We start from the raw sequence: 15377 nt of genomic DNA, 5'->3' as shown, positions 1-15377 counted from the left end.
TTGAGGGACCCTGAATCCTGGAGCCAAGGGCCTCCTGTGTTCTAAGAGCATGTCTCTGCTCTGAGCTTTGATTCCCTATCTGTGAAATGAAAAATTCTCCTTTCCTTGTCAGAGATAACTTGATGCTGTATAAAAAGTATTTCTTTTCATTTTTTTAGATTTTATTTATTTTAGAGAAAGAATGAGAGAGAGAGAGCATGAGCAGGGAGAGAGGGACAACCAGACTTCCCACTGAACAGGGAGCCTGATGCAGGACTCAATCCCAGGACCTTGAGATCATGACCTGAGCCAAAGGCAGACGCTTAACCAACTGAGTCACCCAGGTGTCCCTGTATAGAAATTATTCCAACAAAAAATGAAAACAGTATATATCAGAGCCTAGGGAATACAGCTAAAGCTGTCCTTAGAGGAAAATTCATAGCCCCAGGATCTGTATTAATTGCAACCATTTATTAATTGTCTGCACGGTCTATGCCCTGTGCCAGTTAGTGGGGATTACTCTGAAATGAAAGAGTCAAAGTTTCTGCCACTAAGACATTTCCACCTTCGTGGAAGAAAAAACATTTCTGTACATAGCTGAAATAGGAAACCGAACATGAGCAGTGCTACAGGCCGACAGAGAGGAAGCAATCATAGAACCTGGAAAAGATGCTCCTGGGCATATGCTTGGCCTTATCTAGAGCAGGAGAGAGGAAAGTCTTTCCCTTTCTGTTCTTCCCTTAAATCTTTTCTACCCTTCTTTTTCTTTTCTTTCTTTTTTTTTTTTTAAGATTTTATTTATTTATTTGACAGAGGGAGACACAGCAAGAGATGGAACACAAGCAGAGGGAGTGGGAGAGAGAAGCAGGCTTCCCACTGAGCAGGGAGCCCGATGCAGGGCCTGATCCCAGGACCCTGGGATCATGACTTGAGCCTAAGGCAGGTGCTTAACAACTGAGCCACCCAGGTGCCCCTACCCTTCTTTTTATTTTATTTTTTACTATTTTTAAAAGATTTTATTTATTTATTTATTTGACAGAGAGAGAGAGAGCAAGAGAGTTCAAGCAAGGGAAGGGGCAGAGGGAGAAGAAGCAGCAGGCTCCCCACTCAGCTTGAACCCAGGACCACAGGATCAGGACCTGAGCCAAAGGCAGATGCTCAACCGACTGAGCCATCCAGACACTCTCTTCTACCCTTATTTTTCTAAGGTCTGGAATTCCTCTAAGTGTGCTGAGAGTATAAGCTTAAGATGTGAGTAAAGAGCAGCTCAGTAACTTCAATTTTTACTGAGAGGTAAACAATTTGCATCAGAACCTTCTTTCCTGAATCCAGATTTTGATGAGTAAAACAGAGAAAACTGGAGAGCTCCAGAAGGAAGCGAGGAGAAATGAAAGGGGTTTAGAGTAGAAGGGAAAGTGCAGAAAGAGGCTAGTTTGGCTCCCATTGGCTGCCGCAGCAGCTCTTTAGCCATCAGCCTTGGCCTTTGTCAACACAAAGGATTCTTAGGAGGCCCATCCATTCCTCCTCACCAACAAGGGGCTGGCTTGTGAGATCCCTGTTGCTGTGGTGGGTGCCTGGGATGTGGTGGGTTTTAGCTCAGCTGCCAGGAGGGAGGGAGGGAGGGAAGTGAGGTCGCAGGTCTCAGAAAGCTTCCCTCCTCAGCAGTGATCTCCCTACACACCCACCTTTCCCTCACCTGTCTTGCCCAGGCTGGTTTCCTTGGGGATAAACCCAAATGAGCTGGAACCTCTCTGTCACTCCTTGGTCCCCTGCAGCTGCCTGGTGGAGAGCTAATATAGCCAAGACACAGCCCTTATTTAGGTCTGTGAGGCCCTTTATAATTTTACTCTGATATCTTGCTGAGCCTTATCTAACAACGCCATGAGGTGGGGGGATGCAAGAAGTCCAGGCTGTCCACTTTTGAAAGCCAAGAACAACACAGGGAGGTGACGGGGAGCTCCCAAGTTCACAGAGGAGTACCAAGGGGTGGCATGCAGGATGGAGCTCCCCCATCAGCAGTCCCCAAACAATCCCAAACTAAATACACATCCTTGTCAAAACCACGCAAAAGCAACTTTAGGACAAGTTCCTAAGCTAAGCTTTTCCTTCAAAGCAAGTTAGCCCCCACCAGACCCTTTTATACGGAGTGACCACCACTGGGCCAACTCTCAAGGTCATGTTTTCTGACTGCAAGGTCAGTGTCCTTTCCTGTCTGCGCCAGCAAAGGCTCCGTGGAAGATCGCGTGGCCTGTGAGACGAAGCATAGGGAGGGCTGGAATCTGATCTGGGGAGCAGGAATCCTGGGGCTTTCTATCCTACCCAGCCACACCCCTTCCAGCTGTCCCTGGGGTTTTGAACCTGGACTCCCCAGATTCCGAGGAGGCCCAGGGATGACCAGCTTTGATCTCCTTGTATTAGTCAAGATGATAGGCTGCGAGCAACAGAAACTGTTTCTGGCTAATTTAACCAATAATGCAAATTTATTGGAAGAGTAGGGGCGGATCATCCAACAGAAGGAAAAGCTGTGTTATTGAGACTCAGAGTCAAATCTGAAGCAGAAGAGGTCTGATCAGCTATCCTTTGGCCAGGGGCCATTGCAGACTCCTGACTGACAATCTCTCTAAAGGGCCCACAGAGAGGGCTTGCTCCCTAAGGCCAGAAGGGGTAATGGGGTCGAGGTGAACCACAACCGCAAATGTCTGCAGTTCCCTTGAAACTGAATAACCAGTGCGCTTTTTTTTTTTTTTTAAGATTTTATTTATTTATTTGACAGACAGAGATCACAAGTAGGCAGAGACGCAGCCGGGGGTGGTGGTGGGGGGAAGCAGGCTCCCTGCTGAGCAGAGAGCACGATGTGGGGCTCGATTCCAGGACCTTGAGATCATGACCTGAGCCAAAGGCAGAGGCTTTAACCTACTGAGCCACCCAGGCGCCCACCAGTGCACTTTTTGAGAGACGATCCAAAGCTGCCAAAGGCTGTGGGTTCTGTCTGGACAGGAGGCATTCCTTGGCCTATCAGGACAAAGCTCTAGGAAAGCATCTGTGAAGTGAATTCTGATGCGTCAGAGACTCGGAGAGTTTGGCAACTCCCACAATGCCAGGCACTGACTGTAAGCACCTCGGGAGGCAGGGACTTGGAAATTCAGTGGTTCTGTCGTTGGAAATCACCAGGGGAGCTTTTCAGAAAAATACCAGTGCTGGGACCCCTAGAGATTCTGATTCATTTGGGGGCGGGAGTTCTGTATTGTTAAAAGTCAGGTGATTCTGACTTGAGTCAGAGTTCAGAACCACTGATGCAGTCAGTTTAAAATCACACTTATCAGAGCTTCCTTCTGATTAGAAAGGTCAGAATGCAAGTTAGCGAACAGGAAAATAAAAATCACTTGAAACCTCCCTGTGGATAAATACTATTCTCCTTCTTCTTCTTCTTCTTCTTTTTTTTTTTTTTTTTTTTTTTTTTTGTCATTTGTTCACACACACGTACACACCCTTTTATATAGAATCCAGGTTTTATAATATATACTATTTTGTAGCTATTACAACCCAGGTTCAGTATTTCCTCCCACACCATCAGATCTTATCCCCTGGGAGAAGTCCCTAGAAGTGGAATGGCTGGATCCTGGAGCAGGTCCCTTTTCAGGGCGCTGGATGGATGTGCCCCAGCTGCCAAGGGTTGAGGGGCTTTGTGCCCCCCCGTCCCCCCAGGGCACAGTCACCCCCTGACCATCGCTGAGCGCTTTTCTTCTCTGACAATCTAATCGATGAAAACGTTGTTCTTTGAAATTGCCTTTTTTGGATCACAAACGAATTTAAACTTTTTGTCTTACGCGTTTATCAGCCATTTGTGCTGTTCCTGTGTTGTAGCCTTCAGCAGGTCCCTGGCGCCTCTCCATCCAGGTGGAGGTCCCCCAGGAGGCTCTCAGGAAGTGGCTCTTGAATGGTGAGCCCCAGGTCTCTGGCCGGGGGTGAAGCTCCCTGTGGTACCAGGAGAGATCAGCAGGTGGCGATAACGATGACTTTATTAGCGGGAATTGCTGAGAATTCCGGGAAGCAAATACCCAGTCTGATTCCGTGCTCAGGACCGTGGTTTTGGTGGTGTTTTCTCTCCTGCACATCTTTCGGGCTTGGCGGGGAGGTCCAGACCAAGAGCATCATAAAGATCTCGTCCTCACAGTTGTGTTGTTGACACTGTTGATACTGTTGGTTAGGAGCCAAAGGGCATGGGGCACTGAGGTCTTCTCGCCCATCATCTCTTTGGCTCTCACCGCACCTCTTTTCGTTCGTGTGAGCTTATCCCCATCTTACCAGAACTCTGATTTCCAGAGAGGGGACGTGCCCTGTGCTAGGTCCTAGCCAGGAACTGTGTGTTTCCATTTTCAAGATGGGAACCCTGAGTTCCCCCAGAGGGGAGGCGGTGTTTCAGTCCGTTGGGCAGGCTGTGACAAAATACTGGTGTGAGGGGCTTCAAAACAACAGAAACCTGTTTCTCACAGTTCTGGAGGCTGGAAGGTCTAAGGTCAAGGTGCAAATTTGATGTCTGGTGAGGCCCCAATTCCTGGTTCGCACACAGCCCTCTTTCTGCTGTATACCCAGGGAGCTCCCTGGGGTCTCCTTCATAAAGGTGCTAATTCCATTCATGACAGCTTGCCAGTGGAATTTAACCTCGCCCCAAAGGCCCCGTCTCCAAATACCATCCCACAGGGGAGTAGGTTTCAATTTGTGAATTTTGAGGGGACACAGAGTGGACACAGTCAGTTACCTGGAGGCACCAGGAAGGAGACAGGAAAGAGGACTGGGACTTCCCATTTGGGGTGTGTCCACTATTTCCAGAGCCTTTGGTCCAAGCCCTTTGAATCTGTGGTTCTCAAACTGGAGTGTGCTATCAGAATCACCTGGGAAATGTGTTAAAGCAGTTGGGTTCAGGTTCCCTAGGTCAGAGGTGAGGCCCGAGATCCTTTCATTTCTAAGTTCGCAATGCAGATGCTGCTGGCCGGGACCACCCACGGAGGTATCAGTGTACCCCCATCTTCTCTCTGGCCCTGGGCTTTCCGTGGCCCAGGGCTTGCTGGATCTCTGAGATCATCAGAATGCCTTGGAGGCAACCACGATTATATCCTGAGACCTCCAGGAAGCTCCTGGGGTAGGGGAATGACTTAATTGGGTTCAGTGGATAAGATTTTCACCAGCTTTAATGTATCCACAAGGGCCCTTGTCCAGAAAGAGCAAGTCCAGGGTGTTAGTGAGGTCTCTGGATGCTGCTATGGATCCGCTGGAGTCGGAGGGCTGCCTGCTCCCAGCTCAGCTCACCCCAACCCAGGAGAGTTGCTAGGAATCCTCCCCGAGAAAGGAACATTCTGCAATGCTACAACTGGCACTGAGGGTGGGGACAGACGTCCAGCCCAGAGGAGTGTCTAGAGATGGGCAGAGTCACTCCTGGGCACTTCTCAGGACAGAGTGCAGAATATGAGCTCCCTAAGCAGTTTTCTGAGGCCAAGTGAAGGGCAGGGACAGACAGACTGGAGTCTCGTGAGGCAGATTGTGTCAATTTCCTCTACATGCGCACACGCGCAGATTTCTTTGAATCATGGGGACCGATCCTGAGCTGATCTGGGGCTCAGGAGGAGTGAGCTGCCTGGGGAGGCTCCCAACAGACTCTGGGATGGGGTTCCTTCCAGAGGAGCCCCTGAAGGCCTTCCAACACCAGCATGTCACCTGTCACCTGGTTTCAGAGTCCATCTTCCCTTCCTTTTTCCCTTCACGCAACTATGTATCCATCTACCAACCATTTACTGAACCACTGATGATAGGCAGGCACTGATGAGTCCCTGTGGATTCGGCTGCCAACTGCTCTTCAGGACCTGACTTTCAAGGGTGGGGAAGAAAACCCAGTCAACCTGAAAACAAAGAAAATATTGATAGCTGGAGGAGAAGAAAGAAGACGTTGTGAGAGATAACAAATAGGAGGGCCCCTACTTGAAATAGAGCAACCGGGTCAGGCTTCTCTCTGAGAAGACAGCCTAGTCTAAGCAGAGAGGTAAAGGGGAGGAGGAGGCAGGAGCAATAGAAAGGGGTAAAATCCTTGGGGCCGGAGAAAGTAGGCGTGTGTAGGAGCCAGCGCAAGGTGTCCAGAGTGGAGTGGGCAAACGGGCATGTGGCAGGGGGTGAGGTCAGAGGTGGCAGCAGGAATCAGAGCACAGAACATCCGGGCAGTCGAAGTCAGAGCTTGGACAGTGAGGGGTCTAGGCCATAATCCTTAGTGGCTGCTGCCAAAACCATTGGTGAACAGCTAATGGGATCACCTCCATCGGAAGAGCATGGGTCTCTTGATTTCGGGTTTGTGAGTTCAAGCCCCACGTTGGGTAGAGAGATTACTACAAATAAATAAACAAGCTTGTAAAAAAATTATCTAGCGATCAGGGAATTTGTAAGCTGGATGCTGGGCAATTGATAATATGAGACATCGTTGTCAATTTTGTTAGGTGGAACACTGATACTCCAGTTATGTGAAGGTTTTTTTAGTACTATGTTTTAGTGATATGAACGGAAATGTTGACGGATGAAAGGAGGTGATGTGCTATTCCAAAGAGAGGTGGGGGTTAGGATGAAATCAGATTAGCCTTGGACTGATCGTTGTTGAAGGTAGAGGATGTATGCGTGGGAGCTCTTTATACTCTTCTCTCTTGTAATAGTTCATTAAGCTGCATACTCTTGTGTATGTCCACGATACCATTCTCTCTTGTCCAAGCTTGACATCTTCCGTAGTAACATAAAGGTGTTTGGGGGCAACTGGACGCTCGCGAGCGGCTAAGCAGGGGGCTGGCACCTCTTCCTCTCACTGTGCCCCAAAAGCCCGCAGCATCTCTACCTCCACCAGCAGGCCCTCCACCTGCTCCCCCACTCCCCTCTGCTGCTCCTGCTGGGACCTCCAGCCCTGGTCATGCCAGCTCCTTGGCCCCAGAGCGTCTCTAGCCTCCAGATCCCAAGCCTCCGGTGGGTCTCCAGGCTAGTGACTTAGCTCTGGATGTGACAGAAGACTCTTCATCCCCTGGAACAGGCTACATCCAGTCCCAGAGGAAGGCAGGAGGAGAGTTTATGAGACGATATCATGAGTCACCACATTTAATGGCTTCCCAGAGGAGCTGTGGTCAGACCTGGAACTGCTCCTTCCCACAGGTGGCTGGGTAGGCACCTGCTAAAGCCTGGATGGGATCCAGAGACACATGGAGCGGAACCACCTCGGAGACATACTCCCGAGCTCCCAGCAGAATGTAGAAGAACCCCTCTGATCTCAGTTCTCCCATTTCAAATGGGGCCCATACCTCACAGGTTTCCCTCAGGGGTTAATTGGGAGGGTTAGACAAAATAATGCATCTGTAAGTGTTTTGTTAAAGGCTGTGCGAATGAAGCTATAGAGACCATGGTGGGAGAGAGCGAAGGATGCGTGGTAGCCTTGGCTTTGGATGGTCTTCTGGTAAATTTCTTGTGTGCCTTTGCTCCTTACCCAGGTTCAGAGTCCTCTTCCATTAGCCCTTCCTTTACTGCCTTCTTGCCTTTCCCAGCTAAAATTCTGTGGAGGAGCTGAGGAGGGACAACAAAGATTTTGAGGGTATAATAGTCAGGAGACTATTTCAGGAGAAAACAGGTGGTGGGCTCAGAAGACTCTAAGAGAGGGACTTTACAGGGGAAAGGGGAGGGTGAGAACCAGCAAACAATGGGCAGGGACCGGCACTGGCAATCACAGGAAGCTGTGGTGCAAGGAGAGAACATGGTGTCACTCTGGCCCCAGAAGAGCTGGAGTCATGGGATAGGGTCACCTAACAGGAGCTGTATCCGTAAAGACAGCCCTGCAGGCAGAACTGGGCCAGGCAGGGAGGGAGTTGGGAGACAAATGCCCTGATGTCTGTCTTCTCCCGTCCCTCAATCTCCTTCAGTGCTTTCCATTGGCTGAACGGGGTCGGAAACCAGAGGGCAAGGGAACCTGGCCGATGTAGTTCTTAGAGGTCAGCCTCTGGGGCAGACAGCAGGGCTAACAAGTTCGGAGCCCAGATGGGGCAGCAGGGTGGGCCTTATGGGAATGGAGAAGAGCCAGCATTGGGAAACGAGTTCTGGACAGGACGAGACAAAGGTATGAGATCAGGGTTTGGGTGCTGTGGGTTGTAAGTGCATTCAGTGGCTGTTGCAGTTGAGCCCCTAATTGGGGTACTGGGGCATGGTCGGGATTTGGAGCACAGGACAGTGTCACCAGGGGCAAGAAGTCAGTCATCTCTTCTTTGCCTACGATCCTGACCAGTATGCTCCTTTGCTTCTAGGGGAGCCCTCCCAGCCTCCTAACAGCAGCTGGCCCCCAAGCCAGAACACAAGTCAGGCCAAGGCCACCCCAGCTGCAAATCTCACCTTCTCCTCCTACTACCAGCACTCCTCCCCAGTGGCAGCCATGTTCATTGTGGCCTACGTGCTCATCTTCCTCCTCTGCATGGTGGGCAACACCCTGGTCTGCTTCGTCGTGCTCAAGAACAGGCACATGCGCACCGTAACCAACATGTTCATCCTCAACCTGGCCGTCAGCGACCTGCTGGTGGGTATCTTCTGTATGCCCACTACCCTCGTGGACAACCTCATCACTGGTGAGTGGAGGCAAGGGAGGGAGGCAGCGGGAGCCCCCGCCACCCCCGAAATCATTGCTTGGCCTGTTCTCTTGGCCAAGATGTCATTGTCTCAAACTCCCCAGACAGTCTTGTGGCTGAGGGATTAGGTTAAGAAATAACAGATACAATGAATTAATTATTCTCTTCATGGCGGTTGTATGACTTACTCTTCCATCATTAACTAATCCTCATACCAATCCAATGAATTATGCATTGTTATTATTATCCTGATTTTAAGGGATGGGCAAACTAATGCTCAGAGTGATGAGGGACAGGTCTGTAGTTACACAGCTAAGTATCCACTCCCATGTCCTCACACCCGTATTTCTAATCACTACACCATTTAGTCTTACTCTCCTGGGTAGCTCCTCTGGGCAGAGCTAGAACCCACAGGTTTCCTCTGAACATGGACCTAATAATCCACTTATTTGAGTTGTTCTCCAACCAAAGAGAGATCGGTCCTGCAGGTAGTGAGCTCCCTGTCACTGGGAGTATCCAAGTAGAGACTGGCTGGCCATTCAGCAGTGACTTGGTAGAAGGAATTGAAGCAGAACTAGACCACTTAACCTCTAAATTCCTGCCTGTTCATCCCACAAATGGCAGAAGGCTCACACTGTCGTCTACTCTCTCTCATGTGATTTAGTCTTTCTTATTTCAGAATAAGGTTACTCAGACCCTGAGACTCTAGTTGGGGAAGGACTGGTTTCCAGAGCCATGGAGATGCCTAGAGATCTGAGCTTGTGGACTCTGAGCTCTGAGCGCCGGGGAGCTCAGCTGCAGAGCCTGGATCGCTCCAGTGGGAGTGACTTACCTGACTTTGGGGCAGGGGAGTCACAGCCTGGGTTTTTGTAGATTTCAGGTTCCAGGAAGTAGAGCCAGAGCCATCAGCTTTCCCTTGAGTGCGCTGGCTCTGTCTGGAGGGACCGTCACTCACAGCTGGATCTCAGGTTCCGCCAGCACTGCTAAACATAAACTGTTCATCTTTCTCCTTCCCAGCACACCTAGACCTACACATAGGTGTGCACACACACACACGCAGAGGTGCACAACCTAGAGGCACGCACGTACACACGCACTAGTTAACAATGACACGGTGAGGCCATTAGTTGGTTACAGAGGTGTCTGCCAGCCCTTTTCACCCGTCTACGTTTAAAAAATTGTTGGAATAACACGTTCACATGGTTCAATCATCAAAAACTATCAAAAGGTTTCCAGAGAAAAATGTGGCTTCCGTCCCTGTCCTCTGGTCTCCCTGCTTCTCTCCTGGGAGGAAATAAATATGGCCAATTTCTTGTGTCGCTTTCCAAAAGTATCTTTTCTTAAGACTTTGTTTGATGGAGAGAGAGAGCTCAAACAAGCAGTGAGAGCGGCAGGCAGAGGGAGAAGCAGGCTCCCCGCTGAGCAGGGAGCCCAATGCAGGACTCCGTCCCAGGACCACGGGATCATGACCGGAGCCGAAGGCAGATGCTTAACTGACTGAGCCACCCAGGTGCCCCTCTTTCTAAAAGTATTTTTATGCAAGAACAAGCAAATTAAGGGCACACTGGCTTCCAAAACAGTCAGTTCTGCATCTTTACTTTTTTTTCCAGCTTAAAAATATAGCGTGTAGATTGTAAATAGGATTTATTAAAATCCGTTTACATGGAGTTATTCCATATTGATAAATAAAAGAGTTTTTCATTCTTTTTGCCACTGCCTGGCATTCCATTGTATGAATGTACTGTAACTTATTTAGCCAGTCACTTTCTGATGGGTATCTAGGTTATTTTTAATGGACTCTTCTGCAATAGAACAAACCCTTGTACAGCTAGCTTTTCTTTTTTCTTTTTTGGAAGGAAGGTGCAAAAGGTTGAATTATTTACATCTGCTGCTCCCGGTGCTATGTAACTTCATTCTGTTGTAAAGACCCTCATTTATTTTTTATCCTTTCCCTTCTGTGGCCCTACCCGACTATATATTCCCTTCCCTGCCCTCTAGGCAAACATTCTACTCAACATAACGTATGTCTTTTTACTTGTATGCCTTCTTACAAATTGTGCATTGCAAATGTGTGCACATCTTACATTGAAATATTTTTGTCCAGGTACAATTTAATATGCACACAAATCCTCTTCCTTTTGTGGACAGTTCCACAGGTGTCGAGGGCCATACACAGTCATGGCGCTACCACCACGGTCAAGATAAAGAACAAGGTCATCTCCCGCCTCCACCCCCCCAACTACTCCCTTGTCATTTTTCTGGGTCATTGTTTTCCTAGTTATTCTTGTGGGTCTGTTGTTAATTTGATGGTGTGGTTTGGTGTTACGGAACTCATTCTTTTTCTGACCTTTGCCACTAAGGCTTCTATTTACTTTGCCCTGCGGACATCTCACCTGCTGTTGCTCAGAGCTCCCTGCTGCGCTCCTGGATGGGGGTGCTTCTGCCCCATTTTACCCTCTGGTCTCCTAGGGATGGACACCCAGTGTCCTCTACTCAGTGGTGGGCTAAAGCCAGCTGCCTGGGTCAGTGACATCATGGTGGTAGTAGGAACTTGGCCATGTGGGGAGGTATTGGACTTGGCAAATGCTATAAATCAGAGCGTTTTTTAAATTTAAATTTAATTTTTTTAAGAGCTGATTTACCAGCACACCACTGCCTCCCACTCTCCAGCACTATGAACAGTTGGACTACGAGGGAATGCGTCTGGGATATGAACTTGGGAGAGGACTTGCTGAATCAGGGCATTTGCACGTTCCTGCTTTTCTAAAACAGAATCAGATGCTCTTCATGGTGATGTGGGCTTTCGTGATGTTCCCCAGCACCCACACCAAACTCTCACACTCACCCATAGTGATTCAGGGGCAAAGAGACGGGAAACCAACTAACTCATGACCCCTCAGCTCTCTCATCTGTAAACAGGAGGTCACATTAAGGTTGTTGGGAGGATGGAGCGAGACAGTGCCTGGCACTCTTAGCAAGCCCGCAGGCAGAAAGGTAACTGGGGGTTGCTGCTGGGGAAGGGGGGACCAGCCTTGGGAGAGGGCTCCTGTGGCCAGGCACAACAGACAGAATAGGTGGGACCCCCAGACCTACAGGGGCAGAGACACCAGGCAGTGACCAATACATGGCCTCAAGGAACCAAGATGTGGATCCGCTATCAATCCTGAGGCCAAGTCCTGGTCTCTGGACAGAGCGAAAGCCTGGGAATCAGAGCAAGACACCGGCAAGGCTAGATCTGCTTAGTGTCTCCCCCACCTGGGAGTCAGGCTCACTCAGTCCCAGTGGTTCTCAACTCTGGCCGCCACTCAGATCCCTTGCATAGATCTGAAAAGTACTGATGTCCGGTCCCACCCCTAGAAATGCTGATTGTAATTGGTCTCGCATGGTCAGGGCACTGGCTGTTTTCAAAGCCCTCAGGTGATTCTAGTGAGTGGCCAGGGTTGAGAACTGCTGGCCTAGAACTTGAGGCAGGGTTATGGGAGCAGAAAGCCAGACTAGGCCTGGCTGGGTACAGAGCTCCTGGAGAGAAATCACTAGTCAATATAAAGACTATCTCTCTAACAGTGAGAACTGACCACAGTGGTATAGACTGGTCAGTTTGTCGCTTCTGGAAGTGCGTAAGCAGAGGATGACCACCTAGCAGGACATGGAGGAAAGATCGGAGCCACAGAGGGGACTGGCCTAAATGGCCCAAGGTCTCCATCTCTTTGTGGATGAGACATTCATTCTGTCATGGACTCTGTCATTGCAGGGTGGCCCTTTGACAACGCCACATGCAAGATGAGCGGCTTGGTGCAGGGCATGTCCGTGTCGGCATCCGTGTTCACACTGGTGGCTATTGCTGTGGAAAGGTGAGAGGGCTCCTGGCCGGGTCATCCTCGGCCGACAGGGGCCCAGCACTAGGAAGAGTCACCGTCTCCACTGTTTTGCTGACCAGGAGGCTGGGACTGAACCGTGAACCGTAAAGGGAGGGGCTGTGCGGCTGGCTGCTCTCTACACTTAGGGGACCTGCAAAGAATACCACCACCTTCGTTTAGAAGGCTGGGAGGCAGCTCCTGTGAAGGTTTACTAGGGATTCCTGGGTCCTATGAGAGCTTGAGGGCAGTCCTTGTTTCCTGAGCATAGACTCTTGCCACCCATGAGTCTGAGCAAGGAAAATCAGTTTCAGGGTGGGGGTGTGGGGGTGTGGTCAGTGTGTGGCCCTGCTCCTTCACTGCCCTTCCCCACTCCTCCCAAGCCCACATGCAGCCTCCTTGCTGGTCCCTGGCAGCCCAGGCCTTCCTAGCTCCCCATCTACCCCTTACCTCAAACTACTTCTGGTCTCTTCCAGCCCCTGATTGCATCAGATTATCTGATTAGCCTGAGTGGGTTAATGGAATGGAGCCAGGGGTCAAGGAAGCTTCGCAAACAATAAAACTGACTCAAATGCATGCCATAGGTCCTCCTGCCCTCATCCACCTCTGTGAGCTCTTGCACTAAGAGTTCCTCTGGGCATTTTTCCCCAGAGCATGGGAGGCAGGCAAGGATGCTGGCCCAGATGACATAGGGACAGCCCATCATGTAGAGTCGATCCCTGAACACCAGGGGTTTTCTGGAGAATCCCTGAACAGCTAAAAATGTTCTTTGATGCACCTACCTAATCAGCCTACTCAAGGACAGAATGTGCAGGCTGATCCTTTTGCTAGCTGCCAGCTAATCAGCCTACGCCCCCGAAGTGCACAGACAGAATTGTTTCCCACATCTCCCACAGTTCCTTCCCCCTTCCTGGTTTTGCCTTTGTTCCTCAATACCAACTCCCTTGCAGATGAGAACCAACTTGCTTGCCAAAGAACTTGAACTTCCTGAGCTGCCCTTGGAAGCTGCCGACGGTGCCCACACACCTCCAGCTCCCACCAGGGGTAGCTTCCCCCCACCCCCCCGCACCCCTCTTGGGGGTGGGGAGAGAGGGACCCTGGGGCCGGTGGCGAGCTGGCTTCTCTTTCCTCCCTGCCCTCAGGTTCCGCTGCATCGTGCACCCTTTCCGCGAGAAGCTGACCGTATGCAAGGCGCTGGTCGCTATCGCGGTCATCTGGGCCCTGGCCCTGCTCATCATGTGTCCCTCGGCCGTCACACTGACCGTCACGCGCGAGGAGCACCACTTCATGGTGGACGCCCGCAACCGCTCCTACCCGCTCTACTCGTGCTGGGAGGCCTGGCCCGAGAAGGGCATGCGCCGGGTCTACACCACCGTGCTCTTCTCGCACATCTACCTGGCGCCGCTGGCGCTCATCGTGCTCATGTACGCGCGCATCGCCCGCAAGCTCTGCAAGGCCTCTGGGCCCGCGCGCGCCGGCGGGGAGACCGCGCCCCAAGGCCGCCCGGGGGCCCGGCGCAGGGCCAGGGTGGTGCACATGCTGGTCATGGTGGCGCTGGTCTTCACGCTGTCCTGGCTGCCGCTCTGGGCGCTGCTGCTGCTCATTGACTACGGCCAGCTCAGCGAGCCGCAGCTGCACCTGGTCACCGTATACGCCTTCCCCTTCGCGCACTGGTTGGCCTTCTTCAACAGCAGCGCCAACCCCATCATCTATGGCTACTTCAACGAGAACTTCCGCCGCGGCTTCCAGGCCGCCTTCCGCGCGCAGCTCTGCCTGCCGCCGTGGGCTGGCCCCAGGGAGGCCTACTCCGAGCCGCCGCCCGGGGAGCTCCTGCGCGCCCGGCTCTCAGCCGAGGGGCAGCCCAGCGACTCGGGCCTGCCCTCCGAGTCCGGCCAGAGCAGCGGGGCAGCACGCTCTGGCCGCCTCCCCCTGCGCGGGGGCCGGGTGGCCCATCATGGCTTGGCCGGGGAGGGTCCTGGCTGCGGCCACCTGCCCCTCACCATACCGGCGTGGGATATCTGAGTGGTACTGGGAGGGCGGGCCCTTGATCCCGAGGGGACGGGGTGGGGTGCCTGGACAGGATAGCAACGGGGGTAGTGAGGGGAAGCGGTGCCGCATGCCTCCTTCTCCCCTGCAGGACGGTGGCAGCGGCTAGAGCTATCTGGTCTACTGCTTTCCACCTCAGAGAGACGGAAGGAGCCGACTTCCCAGCAAACCCTTCCTCCCCTGTCGGACTCCGCACACACCCTCTCGCTGAATCCTAAGAACGCTTTGGAAGTAGGTCTTCTTTCCCCTTCTACGGATGCGGATGTGAAACTGAGGACCCAAGAGGGGGTGTGGCTAGCCTGGGCTCTCAGCGGGGGAATCTCCTGGGAGCCTGACGCCAGGGCCTGGAGGGACATCTCCAGCGGTCTCCAGGAAGGCCCGTTAAGGTGAAATGGGTGAATCCTAGTGACATGGTTGGGAAAGAGCAACAAGAAAGTTGTCCTGCCCATTTGTCACGTCGTGTTCGTATTCTGGAATCCCTTACGTGTTACCTAAGCACCTCTGCTTCACCCTCTCCTAGGAGAACACGGGCAGACTTCCTGCCCCCTCCCTGTAGATTTGTTCCAAGACGTGTTCTGGGCCATTCTCTTTTTCCCAGAGTCCTACAATGGGACATCACATCTGAGCAGCTGCACAGGGAGTGTCCTTTGCAGACACTTTGGGTCTTGCCCTTTGGGTCCCTGCCCGGAGGAGAGAAGAGGGGGTACTGTCCTCCCTCCTCTCCTCATAGGGCCCCCTGTTATCACCCAGCCTCCCCCCACCCCCGAACTTTCAAGGTGACAGACAAATGTCAGGCCACGTGGAGGCCTCTGTTTACTTATTCACGGACAGGAGGAAGGGAAAGTGCAGTACCTACTTTCTGCTTCTGGAAATA

At 51.6% G+C, this 15377-nt stretch overlaps 1 protein-coding gene across 1 annotated transcript; it reads left to right on the top strand.

The window, feature by feature from the left end:
• Nucleotides 1–7396: 7396 nt before the first annotated feature.
• Nucleotides 7397–14479, top strand: LOC111144987 (neuropeptide FF receptor 1). Its single transcript, XM_022499627.1, has 5 exons — nucleotides 7397–7450; nucleotides 7555–7585; nucleotides 8289–8603; nucleotides 12355–12454; nucleotides 13600–14479. Exons 1-5 carry the CDS (start codon nucleotides 7397–7399, stop codon nucleotides 14477–14479), a joined length of 1380 nt encoding a protein of 459 aa, XP_022355335.1.
• Nucleotides 14480–15377: the final 898 nt, after the last annotated feature.

The sequence above is a fragment of the Enhydra lutris genome, unplaced genomic scaffold (assembly GCF_002288905.1).
Source record: "Enhydra lutris kenyoni isolate GAN:26980312 unplaced genomic scaffold, ASM228890v2 scaffoldscaffold12, whole genome shotgun sequence".
Lineage (NCBI taxonomy): Eukaryota > Metazoa > Chordata > Mammalia > Carnivora > Mustelidae > Enhydra > Enhydra lutris.
The sequence above is the reverse complement of the archived record's forward strand: the minus strand, read 5'-3'. Positions and strand labels throughout refer to the sequence as shown.

Excerpts from the sequence above, each read along its gene's own strand:
- LOC111144987 (XM_022499627.1), top strand. The coding sequence starts at position 7,397 with ATGGTGGGAGAGAGCGAAGGATGCGTGGTAGCCTTGGCTTTGGATGGT. Across the intron at positions 7,451-7,554 it reads TGGCTTTGGATGGTCTTCTG|GAGCTGAGGAGGGACAACAA; the intron begins GTAAATTTCTTG and ends AATTCTGTGGAG. Across the intron at positions 7,586-8,288 it reads GGACAACAAAGATTTTGAGG|GGGAGCCCTCCCAGCCTCCT; the intron begins GTATAATAGTCA and ends CTTTGCTTCTAG.